Below are 18877 nucleotides of genomic sequence, written 5' to 3' on the forward strand. Positions count from 1 at the left end.
TAGAGCGTACCGTTTGCAGCCGTTCCACAGATTCCGGGATCCCAACGATCGCGAGTGCTGCCCAATTAGATGGCTCTTTAAATACCCAACAATGGTGGGTAAGAGGTAATCCCCTTGAACGTCGCGTCGGTGGGAGATGCCGTAACCTCTTCTTCGGCGTGGCGGCGCCATTCACCAATTTCTGCTCCGTTCAGGAGAGAACTCGGCGTCAAAGAAGGCCCCCGTCCCGCCGCCCAAGAGAGCCACTACCCGGGCTTTGTTGGCATTATTTTCCCTCGCGGAGCGGCACATTTTAAGAGCATTCAGCCTGGCATTCGACACACGCTTCGGCATCCTTCGGGGGCGGATTGAAGAGCGAAAGTCGCGCGAGGACTCCATTGGCCGTTAGGCGCGCACTCGTGCTCGCACGCCTCCCCCTAATCACCCTTTCAGGCGCCTCCGATGTCCTCGACGTCTCGCGGTACCTATTCGCGCCAACGGGGGTGTACCTTTCAGGTATTGTCCCGAGATCGGCCGAAAGGAAGCTGACAAACGACGAGAGGAGGGCTTTTTAAACGAGAGCCGACGCGACGCTATTTCTCGCGGGAGTCGCGCCCTCGGATATGGGGCCTCGGGGTGTGTCTCTTTCAGGGGGCGACGAGAGGGCCGAATCTCGCTTATTTAGCCGGCCTTTACCACTAAACCATCCCAACTCACCTGTGGCCCGGCTCCGTTAAACATATTCAAATTATTCGGCCTCGTGGCTTGGGGGTAGGGTGGAGGTGGCGGCGTAACATGTGGTACGGCGGTATGGGGCCCGTGACCAAAGGGCTGGTCCGGCATCCTGTTAATTGAGATTGAAATTACTAGGGCCGTTTTCCTTGTATGCTTATCCATTAACGAGGTACGCTCCCGGATGGTCGTTTCGAACAGCCGATGGAGACGAGTCTGTCGGGCCCCCGTTTCATCCGGGACGCCGTCGAGCCTTTGCTCCGCGGCCTCGAAACGCATCCGACCTGGCGGGGCACTCTCGTGGAAACGCCCTCGAGATACCCGAGGAATTTCTCCAAATTGTCGTTTCCTCGACTCTCTTCGATCCCTTTGATCCTAGGTCGACCCGAGATCCGTCGTCTGACGGTCAAGGTGGGTCCGGACGTGGAATTCATGTGCGCGAGAAATAAACGCACCGAGGCCGAGAACATTAACCCCCGCGACCACCGTACGTGCGCTATCTATTGCTTCTCGGGACGTCAAAGGACTTTAGTGCGGTCCGATGCTTAACGCGTTACCGTCTCGATGTTGTAATCACTCGTGTGCGAAAGATATCCACGTCCAGCTTAATTTTGCGAGCGTGAATGTTAATCTTCGAGAAAGAGGAGATTTACCCCCGCGATCGCTATACCATGCGTGCCATTCGCGCGGGGAAAAATGCTCACGACAGGATCCACCTTGGTCTCTAAACAGGACGCGTTCCAGGAGGGTCCTGGAGAAGCGGTCGCACGGGATGCGCGTTTCCTTGGAATTATCACAGACCGGGTATCTCGAGCTCGTCCACCGGGCACCTCCAGGCCAGGTGATTGCCATCTTGGAGAGCGTTTGAACCGATTCTAATTACGGCATGCGGTACCGGCGCAACCGGTAGGACCGGTCCTGCTTACCTGAGGTGCGGATTGCCGTACGCGGCCGAATATCGGGGGTCGATGGCGGGCATCGTCTGCGGAGTCGCACATCCCGAATTCGTCGAGCCGCTCTTCTTCGGGCCCAGAAGTGCTCCCGGAGGAATGTGGCTGAGGGATTCCCTGGACGCCCCCACGCCGTGCGTCGCAGGGGGCGTGTAATCCCGCGCGTAATCCACGTACGGCACGTAGCCGTTGTTGTTGCTCCCGTCCTGTAACAATTTTACCGTGATCCCGCAGGTGATGATAACAGACCGCGGCCGCGCCGAGATCGTCACGCGATGCGGTAATACCGGCGAGGCCTTCCATTACCGCTGGTCGGGCCTCCGTTCCGGATTATCTAGATCAATGTCTCTCAATCCTTTCCGTATCGCGGATTCAGGAACCGCCTAATGCAATCGGTGCTACTAACAAGATGCGGCGGCGTTAAAACCCTGATAAGGCGAGCGAATGAAATCATTTGCCTCTACCACCTTGGATTTCATTGAATTACCGGGAAGGTTGATTACTTCTCTTTTTGAAATTCATTCCGATGGCTAACGTGCCTTCTTCTAGTCTATTCGTTCTCCTTTGATTTTCCTGACTCTTCGTTTCCGAATTCTTCTCCATAATCTCCATTACCGAGATATCGAACGTGCACTTCAATTTTCGGTGGTATCGGTATACTTATTTTATTTCCCTCGGTTTATCCGAAACGGGGTGAAGGTTGAGGAATTTTGGAACCTTGTAAATTCTTTTCTGGTCACATTGAGGATGGCTCAACGGGGGGACGGATCGCTCACAGGAGATATGAACTGCCATTGACGGTTTCACGGTTATAGTTACAAGGTGAAAAGTTTGTTATCGGAATTTTTAAAATATTGCCGCAGTTTTTGTTTTCCGGTGGTAGGGTCCGGATTGAATTGGGACGGATCCCCCTCTTCGAATCCATCACCGCACGGGTGTGTACTCTCCAGATATCTCTGATTTGAAATATCCAGTTCACGCACCGTGGGATATTTTACAATCTCCTCGGTGTAACGTAAATTCGATGAGGGTCAATATTGAAGTCAGCCTTCCGTGCAAATGGAACCGAACATTTCCCGGATATTAAAATAAGTCGGCCCTCCCCGCCGCGGGGCTAAATGAATTTCCCTGAGTCCCTTGATTTTTCTATCGCGACTTCCGTGACTTTAAGCCCCTCGATTTGTCCCGCGAATCGACGAGACCGATAAGCAAATTAACGGTCCGCGTCGATCGAATTAAACGGTATCTCGATTTGATCCGCAACTACAGTGCCGCACCTAGGAGTCCCGGTTCGATCTGCAGGGATCGATCACCGGATTCCTCGTAGACACCTGTCACGCCTGGACTTCTTGATCGATAATCAAATTCCCTCCTCGAAAGCACCCGGGATCGATCTCGGGCTTTCCCTCGCCCCCAGGATCTCGAGATCCATCGTCGACGCTCCAGGGAACTCGTTAGAAAATAAATAAGAAAAAAGGGAATAAACCCGCGCTCTATTAACGCGCTCTTCAAGGTAGACATCTCGCGGGTACTAGATCGAAAATCAAACCCAGCCTCGAGGAGTTCTGCAATTTCCGACGGTGATATGCCATCAGGGAGCAGATCTCGCTGCTCTCGATTCTTCCAGAGTGGACGAGTACAGTTATGCCGAGCACCGGTCGACTCGGTAATGCTAGAAGCAAGATCTACCTTCCCAGCTTATTTAGCTTCTTGCTCGCTCGAGCGGCTTCCGGTGCGTGGCCTTCCTTGAAGAGCAGTTGGAGCAATTCGAGCGCATTGCCGACCTCGAGCCGCGCAAGACACTCGTCGGATAAAGTTTCCCAAGGCCCGGCTCCTGCCAGCCCGAGCTAACATCCCATCATAAAGTTACACATTTTAGCGAACACCGGTAATCCGGTTCCGATCGAGTTCAGCTCCCCGATCAGCCCCATCGCCGAATCCATCATCTTCGTCGCCAGACCTCGACGAAGTTTCGCCGAAGACCCCCCAGGGAATTCAATCCGGAAGAACCTCCGACCTCCATCGTTTCGTGGAATATTTTCCTCAGATTTTGCTCGATCCATTCCGATAGACCCCGGGAATTAAGGACGATTAACGATAACTAGTCAAATAAAGAAACATTGCCAAACAAGACCCAGTCTCCCCTACACGTGTTAAAAAGGATATTACAATTTCATAACATATTTTCAAATAAAATGTTTCTCATATGTTATAAATTTAGTACTCGTCTGTAATTAAAATAAAAATAAGTCTGGGTTAAGGCATCAAATTAATAATTTTACTGTGACGTATTAAAAGTGTATGAATTTTATGAATTTTCTTAACAGCCTAGAGACTGTTCATTCTTATAGAATAATTCCTATAAATCGTTTTAAGGTCTCGATCTTGTCGATGGGATTTTTCCTTGGTCGGTGGATTTTTCGATGTTCGTAGTTTTAATTTCTTTTTTTTCTTACTGACTCTTGGAGATGAAATTCGGGTTGGCATTTTCGGTTCGCCCCCGGTTAACGCCAGTCTCAGAGCGGTACCTGAGACGATATGTACCCAGGAGTTAATTGGGGATACTTACGCTGTTCTTGGGCGGGAACGAAGGCTCGGTGTACTCGGCACTGTAGCGGTAGCCGAGGGAATTGTGAACGGGCCCTGCTAGAGCGAGAGCCGTAACTCCCTTGGTGCTGCCCTCGCCTTCGCTGTCGAGGGCTGCGACGCTTTCCGCGTTGCTCACGCTGGACCCGGCCCTGATGTCGGCCTTAACGTCCGACAGGTTGCTGCTGCGATCGCTCTCCCGGTAGCGGTCGGCATTCGAGTCTGTCTCCTCTGAAGAGAAACGAACCAGCCGTCAAAACGCGACCGGACCAGGTTCCGTCATCGAAGGCAGCCGACCGAAAGAGGACATTACAACATGACGTATCTCGTCATCTCTACATCCCAGTAGGTATGGAGATGGACTGGTATCGATAGGGTTACAAGAACGAGAGAGGAAACTTAGGGAAAAATTATCTCGACCTGATCCTAGGTCCAGTTCTCCCGTTATCATCCAGGAAAATGGTCAAAGGATAGGAAGGAGCGAATTTAGGTTCGGGTCTTGGTGAACAGGGCGACGTTTTTAGGGAATGTAGGCATGCAGATGGAATGATATCGATGGGGTAACGAGATCGAGAGGAGGAGAGAGCGGAAAAATGATCGGGTCCAGATCCTACGTCGAGTGCTTTTGTCATTATGCGGGGAAAATGGTCACCGAATGGGCCGACCTAATTTAGGATCCCTTGGAGAGTAGGGCCGGGTTTTTTGGGGAAAGTTAATCCTCCCCGTGCGTTTTGTCACCGACGCTTAAGCCCGTGCTCGCACCCCAGGATTACAGTTTTCCGTCCTTCACCTGGGCTTTTAAAGGGGCCCGGCCAATAATTCGATAATTCGGGGGAGCTTTAAAGGCAATCGCTCATCGGTCGTCCGCGCGGGAATTTTAATCCGATCCTGGAGGAATATTTTGTGAAAAATTCGTCAGCTCGAGACGGGTCCGGGCCCCGATTAAATCCGCGTAATCGTAAGCACCCGAAGTGCGAACTCAAGTCAAAAACCGGGGGGAAAAAGCTGCTCTGGCTTCCGGCCACACGTATCCAAAGCCAAACGCGCTGCCTTTTTGGTCGATACCCGCAAAAAGTAGGATTTCCCCCTCGCTTGCATTTCGGCACAGCCGGAGTCGCATTTGCGCTTCTTGTCCCGATGCAGATGATGCAGGCGACATGTGTAATCCCGGGAGGAATATCAAGCGATGCCCCTTAGGATGGGCGAATTAAGTTAACGTATGCTTGGACACGTGTAAAGATAAAAACAACCGGGTACGCGAAGAAAATCTGGCGTGTACTTACGCATGTCGTTCTCCTGGGTCTGCGGAGGTCTCGGCCTGGGCTGCTTAATTCGGTCCCGACAATGTAGGATGAGTATTATGATCACGCCGATCAGGATGACGCATACCACCAGGCCGACGATGATCAGGATAAGTTGCCAATCGACTGGAATCAACGCTGAGCGTCACGCCTGGTTAAGTCTCGTGTTTGAACTCAAGAACAAAACGTGTTTTGTTTTTTCCTTGATTTAACGGCTCAAGGGAAACAATGGATCGATTTCGAGGTCTAGGCGAGACCCGGGTCCCGGGTCGAGGCGAAGCCTGCCGGATCGTCGAAATCGGCGAGAATGGGTTACGCAAAAGGTGGCGTTGAATTTTAAATCCGACTCGGCCCGTGAAAATGTTGTCGGGCAAGCTTTGCCTCTTCCCGGAGGGAAGATGGAAGCTGGAAGAGGGATGGTCATTACGGGATCCCTCTTCCAGCGCGGGCCTCTACATGGATACGTTGTTAATAGGCTCGGGAATATTTATTAGCCTTGGCAAACAACTTGACGGTAACTTGCTGCTCCCAGCGTTACAGAGGACTCGTCGCTATTTATATTCCGTATTTGTCGCCGAGTTCGGCGAGGCATTTCGCGTCCCCGGCCACCGCAAATGTTGATTTACAATTTCGATGCAAATATTCATCTACGTGCCCATCATAGAAATGCAACTGTCCATTAAACGAAACGTCGCTTCGATGTTTTCTTTGATATCCTGACGATAAATGCCCCGACGTACCGGGGTCCCTCCTCGAGAGCTCTCTCGATTTGTTTGCGACGTTATTGTACGATTTCCCCAGGACGCGAGAGCCATTGATTTCTGCGCCGGCCTTTTCCTTTCCTTTTATTTTACCCCCTCGCTTTTTGCGTTACACTTCGACGCGCGTTTACGAAATGGATACTCCTATGGTGGAATTGGAATCGACTCGAAACATTCGACGAAAGGGGAGAGAAAGTCTCGCGTCTATGGCCTGCGCTGATGTAGATTTCCGTCCTCCGCTTGTTAAGAGTCACCCCGGGTCGAGAATCACCCCGATGGCCCTCGATTCTAGAATTCGCGGCCACGGGAGAAAGGGAGCTCCATTCTTTCAGTCCCACGAGTAATTACTTAAGAGTGTGCCTCGTACTACCGAACAATGAAGGACGCTGAATGAGACCCTCCGAGCCCTTCTTTGCATCGCGAAGTGGCGCGACGCGCTCCCGAACTCCCCGAACTTTTATAATACAATTAGACAGGGCCTAAGTACGTTTACCGTCGTACGTCTCGTAATTGGAGACAATACCCGGAAATTTCGGGGGACGGACCTCCACTCTTTGGCAGCCTTGCGCGACTTTCAGACTCGACATTAACGGGATGACCAAGACAAAGCCGAGCAAATGCTGCGAGGTAGCCTCGACATTTCTACCCCTTTTTGTCCTTTCTCGAGGACCTTTTTCAGCTGGGCCAGCCAAAAACGAGGGTCCTCCGATCCTGGCTTCGGCGACGAGAAACGGATTCGAAACACTGACCCCACTTAAAACCTCCAATTGTATGCCTTGAATGGACCTCGAGATGGTACACCGAGAAAGAAAATTTCATCGAACCAGAGAAATATTTCTTTGAACAGTAGCAAGGAAATATCATATTAATCAAACAAATAATTATTTGGTTCAAATAAACTCGAATAAATTTATATCGGACAATTTATTAGAGTCAAGTAATTATTCCTTGAATTAAGGAAATATTAATTTTGGGCGATTCAAAGGAATATCTCTTTGATTTAATGAATTTCTTTTTCTGAGGGCATCATTTCGTTGGAATTAGGTTCTACCTTTAATGACATAGGGCATAAAAGTGATGGTAATCTGTATTTCTCTTATTTCTAGGCCTAGAGGAGCACTTAAGTCGAATTAAGCAAGGAAGTAGGACGTGGGATAAAAAGGGAACTTGGGTTCGAAGTGGGGCTAAAATTTCACCTCGGGCGGCCTCGGCTGGAATTTCTGCCGCAATCCCGTGAAACCGAGGCTCAAGTTGGACAGTCCGAAAAGGACTTTTGGGGGCGGAGGAGGCATCCTGCCGGTCCAGGAGAAACGCGAGAGGATGAGGAACCGCGTTACCGGGCGAGGGTTCTGCCCGCAAATGTCGTACTTCTGGTTCACCGTCTGGCTTTCGACAATGCCGGTGTCGAGGCGAAGAGGGGGAGGGATCGAGGGTTCTATGGAGTGGCATCAAGTTCGGAACTTTCGAAATTGATATTTCCTCGTTATATGCCCGTTCCGCCCGGAAGTCCGCGTCTCCGATGCCCGAGAGCCGTAGGATTGCGTTTTCCGCCGTGGAAGATGTCGAGCCCCGTCCTCGTCGTCGAGTTTATTTCCGAGTGCAGAACGATCGGAATGCCGAGCCAGGGTCACGCGAGAGGATCGACGAAACGATTCGACAGTTGATCCCATCGAACGTTTAATTAATTCCGATCGAATGGTATCCCGACCGACGCAGTCGAGGCTCTTCGACAACTTCTTCGGCATCGTCCTTAACGCGCCGGAAAAAATGATCCCAGACCTCTGCTCCCCTCGATCTGGAATTTTGTACCTCGGTACGATGGACAGCCATTGTTAGGAGTCGATATTAAAGTATCGGGATACTTGGCGAACAGCTATTGGCGAGTTTCGCGGGGTATCGCCGAGTGGTCCCGTCCAACTTCGGGATGTATCGAAAAGTTGGACGGCCGGGGGCTCCGCAAGTTGGTTATTAAATTCCCCGGGTTTTTGAAGCTTAATCTCGTCCCATTAGGAAAATCTCCGCTAGCGACCCAGCTTCAAAACGAAGTTTTCAGTGAGCTTCCACTCTTCAAGGCGACGTTATGGCACCCTGGTCCCTTATCTTAAATTTATTCTGCATTAATACTTAATTTAGGAGGTCGACTTACTGTGCGTCGTAAGCTTGATGATGACCGAGTCCGTCCCGTAGCTGTTGGTCACCGTGCAATTGTAATCCCCGAAGTAGGTGGATATCGGCTCTAAAAGTGTCACCGTGCTGACCACCTTCTCAGGGGTGTGCTCGTCCTGCACCAGGAAGGGGGTGTTGTTCGTCGAGAAGTTGAGAGGGTGTCCTTCGAAGCTCCACACTACGGAATCAGCTTTTGGCACGGAGATGGCAGTGCACTTTACCTGGGAAATAAATGGGGGATGCAGAAGATCCTTCTCGATCGGGCTCGTCGATTTAGGACGAATCTCGATGATCGGTCATTCTTTTTTTTTTTATCCAAGGTTGAGTTTCGACTTACCTTTACGACACCTTCGTCTGGAACGTATTGCGTCCTTTGAGAGACGATACTGGGCGGAGCTCGGATGTAGATATTTGCGTATCCCGTCAATTCTGGAAAACCGGGAACGTGGGCTTTGCAATAGTAGCGACCAGCGGTTTCCGGCCTGACTATTACGCTGATGTTTGGACTGGTTGCGACTATTCTATCCGTCTCTTCGTGGATCCAAAGTATTTCCGGCGTTGGGTTGCCGTCCACGTCGCATTGCAGAATTTCCGTCGCTCCGTAGTTCGTTTCTACGGACATGGGCTGGTGGCGAAATTGCGGCCCGTCTGGAATTGGCGGAAAAATCGGTTCACACTAATTCGTGCGAATTGCCCTCTGACTCGTCAAAACGGAGTAATAAATGCTTCGTAAAAAAATTTTCCGTCGAAATTAAATAAAAGAGCAAAAAATCGACTAGATCGTAGATTGATTAATGTCCCACAGTCGCGAGATAACGCAATAACCGGTGATTTTTGTTATTAATAATAAATCCACGACAGTGCGCATCGATTATCGCTAAGTACGCCGACCGTTGTAAACCGAAGGTATGCAAATATTGTTTCACGTGATTCAGTACCTGTAACCATTATGGTAATGCACTCTTGGGTGCATACTTAAACTTGCATGGAAACTGTACTAGTGCATAATGATGACGACCGCGATATTGTATATATTAAAGATGCTTTATGAATCATAACGAGTGAGTAACGGCGTGGCGTTTCCGCGGCTCCGGGATTTCGAGCGTGTTAAAATCTTATTATTTAGGGAACGATTTATAAAATTAAACCCGACTTACACGTAATGTCCAGAGTCTCTGTCTCCTCACTCTTGCCGACGTCATTGCGCACTTCGCACTTCACGTTCGCGTCGTGGTACTCGCGAGTTGCATTGTGGATTATCATCTCGTCCTTGTAATCTCCGATTACCTTTTTGTCGTTGATGTACCACCTGTAACGAGATTCGTCTGATCGATGATTTTTGTTTTTAATATCCCCCTAGACATAATTTATCCCCTCAACATAATGTATATTAGTACATTATTTGTTGAAGATAATTGATTAAAACGCGGTTTCTCTTTTACCTATATTCGATATCCGGCGGATTGGCTTCGGCTCGACACTTGAATCTGAGTTCGGTCCCTTCGACGATTCGGCCATTTTTTCGGACCCTCTCCGAGAAACTGGTGGGTATTCTCAGAGACACCTTAGGGGCGTATCGTACCTGTGCAAGAAAAGAAATAGAGGATTTCCAAGTGGCCCGGAAAATTGGCTCGAAAGTTATCGCCTTAATGTTTCAACTCGAGTCCGCGCGAGTCGAAGGCTCGCTACTTTTACTTCCGCGGAAAACAATCCTCTTACGACTTAAGCCGTTTTCCTCGGAGGGCTAATTTTTCCACGGGCTGGAACAAATGATCCTTCTGCCGAAGGGAACAAGATTCGGGGACAAGGAGTGGCGGAACTTCCCATTCAAACTCCACCGAGCCTCGCTTGACGACTTTTGGGACGCGACTTCGGCCATTGTCGGGGAAGGGAGAAGTCGGCTGCTGCTCTTGATTGGCCAGATCTGGACAATGTAAGACCTCACGTATCAAAAGTTGTCAAGCGAGAGCTGACGGATCTTCTATGGGAGGCCCTACCAGGGCCACCATTTTCTCCAGGTCGGGTTTCTTTGAACTATATAGCTTTTGTTTCGGTAGCTACAGGGAATCGTCTGGAGAGACGAATGCAACGGGGAAACAAAGCTGATGAAAAGAGCCTTGGAAACAATGCAGGCATTCTTTGGGACGAAACTGGCTAACAATGCCTCCTACGAGTGTCGCGATCAAGTATTAGAAGATCCTGAGAAGTCTGAGTCTTCAGACCCCGAGAACGGATTTCAAAGTCGTCGAAGTCGTAACAAGTGCTCGCAGGGGATGGCACCTCCGACTCGTCCGAAACGTCATTTAATCGTGGTCCACCCTGTCTCGAAATTACGCAGGGCTCCCTCCCATGTGTCTCCCCGTCATGAAGTAATCTAGTGCATTATGCATTTTCCAGATGACCGCCGGTGCAATATTCAGCGAGGAGCCATGACACCCCGTTAAAATTTACTGCCCTCTAAAGGATACCGCCATGACGACAGAAGGGTCCATAAACATTGCTCATAAATTTATTGTCTTCCCGTCTACCTTTCTTGTTGATGAAACTCCATCCGCCCGGAGGCTCCTCCGCGGTTTAAGAAAAACGCAACGCGACCTTTTTATTCTCCAAGTGCAGCGATCGTAACGATACTCCCCGGAAGTTGGCCTATTAAACGTCCAGCCTAAAGCCGCTTTTCTTCGGATTTATCCCCAAAGTGAACGGAAACTCGGTCAAGTATGACTTCGGACCGTAAACCTCGAGAGACGAGACCACGCATTTTCCAAATGACCGATATCGCGATATTCATCGGCGAAGCCATGACACCCCGTTAAAGTTTACCGCTCTCTAAGGAGTGCCGCCAGGGCGACAAAAGTGTCCGTAAAGAGGGCTCGTAAATTTATTGTTCCGTGGATCTGGGTTCCGATGAGAGTGCATCCACCTCTGGCGTCGCTCCGGATCTCTCCTCGGCTCGTCTCCTCTTCCATCGTTGAAGGGAACTCAAAATTGATTCGCCGTCGGAGTTTGCGCTAGAGAGTCGAAAGCTTCCCTCACCTGGACGAGGATTTTGACGTTCTGAGGGGTGCGGTCCGCGGAGTTCTGGCTCTGGCAAGTGAAGGTGGTGTTGTGGTGCTCCTTCCTCGGCATCATCGTCAGGATGGAGCGCACCGTGAATAGCGGACTCGCCTCGAACTTCTCGTGCTTGGTCTCGATGCCCTTGTGCAGGACGTTCCCCAGGCCGTCTATCCAGGTGATCTGAAATGTTTTCGTTGGAGGCTTAAGTCGGTTAGTTTAACCGATGTCAAGTTGGCTCGCGGCCCCGGAGTGCCGGCGAGGGATTAGCATTCGATTTGCACGAGACAGGGCCGATCGGCCGCGCGTTACATCCAACTTGGATTAACAAAGCGCCGCTCGCGGTCGGCACCCGCCACGGCAGCATTCGTCACTTTCGCTCTCCCGGCAACTAAGTTTCCCCGGCTTAGCGAGAGAGAGAGAGGATTACGTCTTCGCTTTGTCTCCCGGCGTCGGCCGAGGGCTTCGGGACGACCCATTTTCCTGGCAGCGACGCCGGCCCGATGGGACGAGACCCCTCCGGCTCCCCGAGGAACTTCGCGGGTGCACTCGGGATGGAGAGTCTGCGAAATGCTTCTGGAGACCGAGCGACTTCGACGGCCGCGAGGGGGACTCAAATGGGTGCCAATGGAGTCTCTGGAGAACCTTTTATCAGGTTCCCCGGAGAACCTCTCGTCGCTCCACCCTAAGGATCTGGTCCAGAAGTGGATCGAAGGTGGGGTGTCCCGGTTGGACCACCCAAATCCCGTGGATCTAGACAATTAACCACCCACGAGCGACTCGATGCTTTGGGAAATGAATGGGACCAGGGATTTGGGAACATTTGGATAAGTCCTGACGAGTCAGGGAAATTGGGAGCACTCGGACTCGGCATCAGGAAAACTGGGACCATTTGGATGATAAGTCATCGCGGTCAGGGAAACTGGTAACCGGGTGCTGTTTCAGGGTGCCCGCGCGAGATTGGGCAATTTTCACCGAGTCAACACCGTCGAAATCCCGCCGTATCTCGAATTGCGTTAGCGAAACGCCACGGCGGTAATGCGCAAAAGTAAATTGGATTGATGGGCGGGGCATTGTTGCTCAAATAAACAGCGTGTCCATCGCTACTCGCCGCCGCAAGTAAACATTCTGAATAATATACAGGGCCAGGAATTAAAGCTCTAGCTGCGAGCGACACCGCGCGTACACGGAGGTCCCCGTTAAATTATACCCCCGCAAAGCGTCCGTCCACCGTTAGCCGGATCCAGGAATTCAGAAATGGAGCCTTTTACAAGATAAATAAAGGTGGAACGAGGGCGTCCCCGAGACCTACGTCCAATTTAACGAGCAAGGGGCACGGGACCCTGGGACCTCCGAACCGCGGCCATCGTCCCTTCCCTCCGCGTCGCTTTTCCTAACCTAAAAAAGGACTCGCCCCTCCGGGATCACCGTGGAAGGGCGAGATGACCGATCGAAGCTCGCCTCGGGCACGTATGCCGAGTGGTAATGGACCGGGGCTGTTAAAACGGCGATTAATACAGAACCGAGTGGCACCAGACTGGGGCCATTATTCCGGTGGACCGGTGCAGACCGGCCGAACGGAATGCTCGTATAAACGGGATTACGAAGATCAGAATACGAGGTCGGCTCCTGACCTCGTATCTCCCTTGGCGAATAGATTTACAGCTAATAATTTCCCGTGGGTACGCAGTGAATGGACAGTATTGTAGGAAAGTGGAGTTGCGGCAATGCTGGGAGCGCCGTGGTAAACGCTCGGTGGCCCCTTGTCGTGCTCGTTTAATTACGTGTTAGCAGAGGGAGAGAGAGAGAGAGAGCGCCAGAGGGAGAGAATGGCGAACGGCGCGGACCGTATTCGACTGTATTCAGCACGCATATACGGGGACCCGGCTGAATTTGTCAAATTGCATGACGTCTTTCGTGGATTCCCGGTTATTACGTCGCGGCCATGCGGGGACGGATTTCCGAGCCGCACCAGGGGAATGTCGGGAGCGCCGATTGGTCGATCCGGCACGTCGCGTTTTCTCCCCGACGAATGCCACCCCGTCGATTCGGCTCCATGGGAATACGCCGTCTAAGGGTGCCCGAGGGATTTCGGTCCGATCGATTCGAATCCGCCTCCCGACTCGCTCTCGCCCTTTTTTTTATCTGGATCAAAAGGGGTTCGCAGAGTTCGGAAAACCGAACAAGAAGCGCCTTCCTCGTGCCCCCCGAGAAACGGAAATAATCATTCGTGAGGGTGTCTCCGTCCTCCCGAGGGCCTCCACGTTGCGCGTGCTTGAACTACGGCGTCGCCTGCTCGTCACTTGAGAGTTTCTGGGGGACGGTCATTTTTTAAAAATTCGAAGCGGCCCCTTCCTGGGTATCGGGGACTTTACGGTTTCGTCCTTTCACCCGAGGTCGCTGGATGGAGAGTGGACCACCTCGATCGGGCTTGAAAAGGAGCCGACGATGATGCGAAGGGGGAATAACGAGATGAACGCTATTCCCAACAAAGAGCGTCGATCGTCGATCAAAGAACTACCGCGATACTCGCCCCCCTTTCCGGGGCAGAACCCCCTCTAATGGAATAAAATAAATGAATCTCTTAATCTCACAAATGCAAGGGAAACTCAAAAGGACACGAAGTCGTCGGGGGGAGGGGAGCTATTTGCCGAAGTAATTACCACTTGAATATTAAAGAGTCGTCAAAAGATCAGTTTCCAGGAGGGGTTCCCGCCGAGCCCTCGCGACGGTGCGGGAGAAAAAGAAGCAGCCGTGGTTACGCAAAGGAGAGCTACGGGAAAGCAAAGGTCCCCGACAAAGGATCAGGAAACCTCGGCGAGTAAAGCCCGATAGCAGAAGGGGCAAAAATCGGGGGCCCTTTTTGCGCGCCCTGCAAGAGGGTGCCCTCGAGTCGGCCACCACTTAATTCGCCGCCCTTTCAACCCCAGCGACCTCCAGCCTCCTTTCAAATCGTCTCACCCGATGGAAACACTTTTCCTGACTGACGTAAAATCCCACGGGATTTGCAGGTTCCGGTGAAAACCGAGGACGAGCCAACACGCGAGGAAGACACGTCAGGGAAGAAGTCCTTCCTGCCGGCCGATCATCGCTTGCATGACGGAAGATTGCCGAAGGATCCAGGGCGCGCTCGTCCCGGAGGAACGGCCGAATAAAAAGGAGTCGATGATTAGCAAGGGGAGGCAAGAAACGACCGGAGAGCGCAGATCGACGCAAAATGCGGCCCCGAGCTGCGTCCAGAGGCAACTTCGTGGTGCACCTCGTGCTTTCTTCAGGGTCGTTCTCTTCGGGGCGGTCATCGCCATCTATCGAATTTTCCTCCCCGGCTCCAACCTCGGCCCGTTTATCTGTTTTGCTCGGATCGTTATGGCCGCGGGTTAAAAACGGAGCCACCGAGGAGAACGAGCGCCAGGAAAAAGGGCAATTCCCCAGGGAAGACCGGGAACCTTGGAACACCCTCTCTGCTGTTTAGGGGCGCAATACGGGTAAAATGCCGAGCGATCTTATTTCCTCTTATGGTCTTGACGGAGACGCGGGGGGAGGTGATATCGCCACCTCTCTCAAGAGACACGGTTCCGGATCCGCGGTTCCTGGATACGGTTTGACGTGCTACGGAACCGTCGTCGACGTTACTGCGATCTCACCGCGAGGTGTCAAGTGCACGGACCTTTGAGGCGGCTCGATAGTTGGGTGAGAAAGTGCACTGCGAATTTCGAGGTGCACATTGTAGAAAGTGCCCTTTCAGGCACTTCTCTTGTTAGAACCGTGGTAATAATTTTCGGATTTTTTTCAGGGCGAGTGGAGGTGAGGATTTTCGCGAAAGAATGGGATTTTCCGAAATGGAACGTTTTGGGGGATGATGGAAGTGTAGCGTCAAGGAATCGTTTTGTTCTCTTGAAACGACGTTCTCCTGTCGTGAGAATGAATGTTTGATCGCTGAGTGGGAAAATCAAGCTCGAAACTGCACTGGGAATTTCGAGGTGCACATTGTGGAAGGTGCCCTTTCAGGCGCCTTCCCTTGTTAGGGCCGTGGTATCGATTTTTGGATTTTTTCTAGGACGAATTGATGGGAGAATTTTCACGAAAGTTGGGGATTTTCGTGAAACGGGACGTTTTGGGACACGACGGAAGTGGAGCGTCAAGGAACCGTTTTGTTCCCCTGGAAGGACGCTGCCTTTTCGCGAGAATGGATGTTTGATCGCTGGGTAGGAAAGTAAAGCTCGGGACTATGGAACCAGCGAAACTGCACTGCGAATTTCGGGGTGCACGTTGTAGAAGGTGCCCTTTCATGCGGCTCTCTTGTTAGGTGGCATCACTTTTGGAGTTTTTATTTTCTCATGGCGAGTGGAGGGGAGGATTGTCGCAAAAGAAGCGGATTTTTGGAAACGGGACGTTTTCGGAGATGATGGAAGTAAAGCGCCATGGAACCGTTGTTCCCCTGGAAGGATACCGCTTTCTCGCGAGAATAGACCGTTCGCAGTTCTGCAAATATCCCGAAAGTCTGCGAGCGAGTGTATATCCTGAGTAGCACTGGCTAATCACTTCTCAGAACGGCAATTGCCAGAATTCGGGGGATGGCACGACTTGGGCACAACTTTGGCCTCCTCCTAACTCTTAGGTGAGAGCCACTCGGAACTCCTCGGCGCCGCAATTTACACACTCCGCCAGGGCGGAATCCTTTTTACAACTCAATTCGCCGGGCCGGTAACTTGCATCGTAACCCGGTAAAAATTCCCCGTTAAAGTCGTTCGGGGCCCGGCCTTTCCCCGGAAACTTGGAGCGCCATCATCGGGACTTTATTATCCGCGTCGATCCGTTTTCCTTTTTTTCTTCGAGGCGCAGTAAAATCGCGAATCGAGCCGGGCTCCTCGAGGGTGGATCTTAATTTACGAGGTCCTGCGCTTTCTCGGACTGGAAATAAGAGCAGAGGACGGGTGGCCTGCCATAGGTGTAAACCACCCTGAAAAATCCACGACAAATCCCAGCTCGGTCCTACTTTCATCTCAATTCCACCCAGAGCGTCTGCGTTTCCGTATCCTCGCCGCGCCTCGTTTCAACTCTTCTCCCTCCATGCATCTACGTTGCAAATGTCGCGAAACGTCGGCGAAACGAACGACTGGCTTGTCCCTGTTCCCGGGTCTCCTCGTTCCCAAAACTCCGGCGAAAGTTCCGAGGTCTCGCAGCGTCGCCGCGTGGATCATCGGTCCAGCATCCCACCGGCGACGAGAAGAGACGGAAGAAGAAGCCGGAAAGCCTCAGTCCTCGAATCGGTCATGTCCGCCCGGCAAAACTTTTCCCCCATTTATTTCGCCGTCCCTCGCCGCTCGATATTCAAGCCCATCGTTTAAATCAATGCGAACCGATTATTCCGGCTTGTAAACGAGGACCGGGTTCCGTCCAGTGTTCCGCAGCCGGGCGGGCCTCTTCATCAATCGCGGTTTTATATAACCGATAATTAAAATATGCGGTTGCATCTGGAAAAGTAAATCCCGCGATTATCCAGCGATCGGCCGAGTTTCGGGGGAAACAAAATAAAATTTGGTCTTGCAACAAATCCCGAGAGACGTGCACCGCCTGCAATGTGCAATTAGTCCTCGAGTGGTGGGATGCATTTTGTCATATCCTCACTTCTTTTCCCCTTTTTTCTTCAATTGATTTCAGGGGGGTAACGAACGGTGCGCTCGCGGATACAGGTTTTTCAGTTGATTTAGTCCTCTTAATTGCTACCGGGGATGAGTAATTTACGAGGGTTCGACAGAAGCGCGTCTCGCTCGCGGGGCCCGAAATCAAATTAGCAGAAATACGAGCAACTTTCCGGTTCCGGGCTGCGCCGCGTTATTGTCCCGGATTAATGGGGCATCGGTGAGTCGAACCGACGCACGTATCGTCGGTTCTTAATATCTGCCACTCAACATTACGGGGCTTAATTTGCACGCGTGTATTGTCGAGCACCGGCGCGCGAATCCCCGGAATTACAATTGCACCGCAATCATAGTGTAAATTGATCTCCGGTGAGCATCCGACCTGGAATCTCGCGCGCATGACTCTGTGCGTCTAATTTCGTCACGAGACCGTCCAATTGGTCCGACTAATTGGACAAAGAGAAGGATTGTCATTCCGCGTCGACACCTCCGAAAAACTCGCAAACAATGCAGCGACCCGAATCCTTCCTGGACACTTTCTCGAAATCTACGTCCCCGAAGATGGGGAAGCTCTCACGCAAGAGTCTGCATGGTCTCGGATGAGAAACGTAAAAAGGAAATAAAAATAAAATTCAATGAACACCTCCATCGAACTCCACTCGTCGAGCGACTGGTAATGGTACTCTGCGGAACTCGGGAGCGGAATTTTAAGCTCCCTGGGGGGGTCCCTCGAGTCCTGGAGGAACTTCTTTACATGCGTGCGCCGCTGCAGCGGTGCATTTAACTGCAATTAGGGAGTTTTCCGAGGGCTGTTAGCGCGCACGTAGCGCAGCGATTGGCTATCGAGAGGCATCGCTCGTTCCCGGATACCGGTTCCTGTGGATGGTCTTTTTCGACCGGGGACCATGAAACGATAGAACGATGGTCGCCCGGGGGTTGGGAAGCAAGACCTTAATGACGCCGGTCTTAAATGGCGCAGCGCTGTAACGAGTTCAAAGCGAGTGCCGGAGAGGGAGAGAGACACGCCGCCAGGAGTAGAAGTAGAGGAAAGAAGTAGAATACTGTAATGGCTGGAGTGCCGCACTGTAGAGCCTCGGTCTGGCTAAGGGAGGCCACGGCGAAGTGGCGCCCCTGGCATTTATGCTGTTGCGCCTCCAAACTTTTGGATCACGACGAGAGCCCGGCTTTTTTCGGACTCCTTGCCTCCCAGCCAGCCGAGCAGTCCATTCGGTTGCGGATTGGAGGCGGCGGAGTGCACTTCAATTTCCAGCTGGCGGAGAACCGCCGGTGACAACGCCCTGTCTCTTCACCCTGGAGTCTTCACCGAGGAGGAGCGACCTTCGAGGCGAGCTCGAAAACTCGGTCTCGAGAGCGGAGTGGATCCGCGTTAGGGCAATTCCGGGGAAAACGGACCGCCGGTTGTAATCGTCTTATTTATATGATTTAATCATAAGTAAACGACGTTGCAGCTGTCGGCTAATACTCATCGCGACCATGGACGTGGATTTTATGCGTGTCTCTTTAAACCGGAACAATAAATGGTTACTTCTTTTTTCTTTCGTTAGGGATTTCTTTCATCGGGGGGTTTCGAGGTGCTCCGAAATCGCGACCAGCTGGGTGGCTGACGGATCGGCGATGAATCTTCGGGGTCGAACATCCGGGAGGAAGAGGGACGAAGACACGAGCAGGGACAAGTCCGCCGAGCGGAT

At 51.8% G+C, this 18877-nt stretch overlaps 1 protein-coding gene across 2 annotated transcripts in view; it reads right to left on the minus strand.

The window, feature by feature from the left end:
* Positions 1-18877, minus strand: part of LOC105699794 (irregular chiasm C-roughest protein) — a 94954-nt gene that overhangs the window by 717 nt on the left and 75360 nt on the right. The window contains exons 4-12 of one of the 2 annotated variants that reach the window (XM_012425099.2): positions 11509-11709; positions 9918-10057; positions 9633-9784; positions 8813-9123; positions 8456-8696; positions 5531-5674; positions 4231-4478; positions 1638-1867; positions 697-823 (exon numbers count right to left, since the gene is read on the minus strand). In XM_012425099.2, the coding sequence (XP_012280522.1) occupies positions 697-823; positions 1638-1867; positions 4231-4478; positions 5531-5674; positions 8456-8696; positions 8813-9123; positions 9633-9784; positions 9918-10057; positions 11509-11709 (1794 nt within the window). Of the gene's footprint in view, positions 1-696; positions 824-1637; positions 1868-4230; positions 4479-5530; positions 5687-8455; positions 8697-8812; positions 9124-9632; positions 9785-9917; positions 10058-11508; positions 11710-18877 lie in introns of both variants that reach the window. The other variant, XM_012425098.2, reaches the window with a different exon arrangement.

This window comes from Orussus abietinus, unplaced genomic scaffold, assembly GCF_000612105.2.
Source record: "Orussus abietinus isolate OABI.00-Male unplaced genomic scaffold, Oabi_2.0 scaffold19, whole genome shotgun sequence".
In the NCBI taxonomy this organism is placed as follows: Eukaryota; Metazoa; Arthropoda; class Insecta; order Hymenoptera; family Orussidae; genus Orussus; species Orussus abietinus.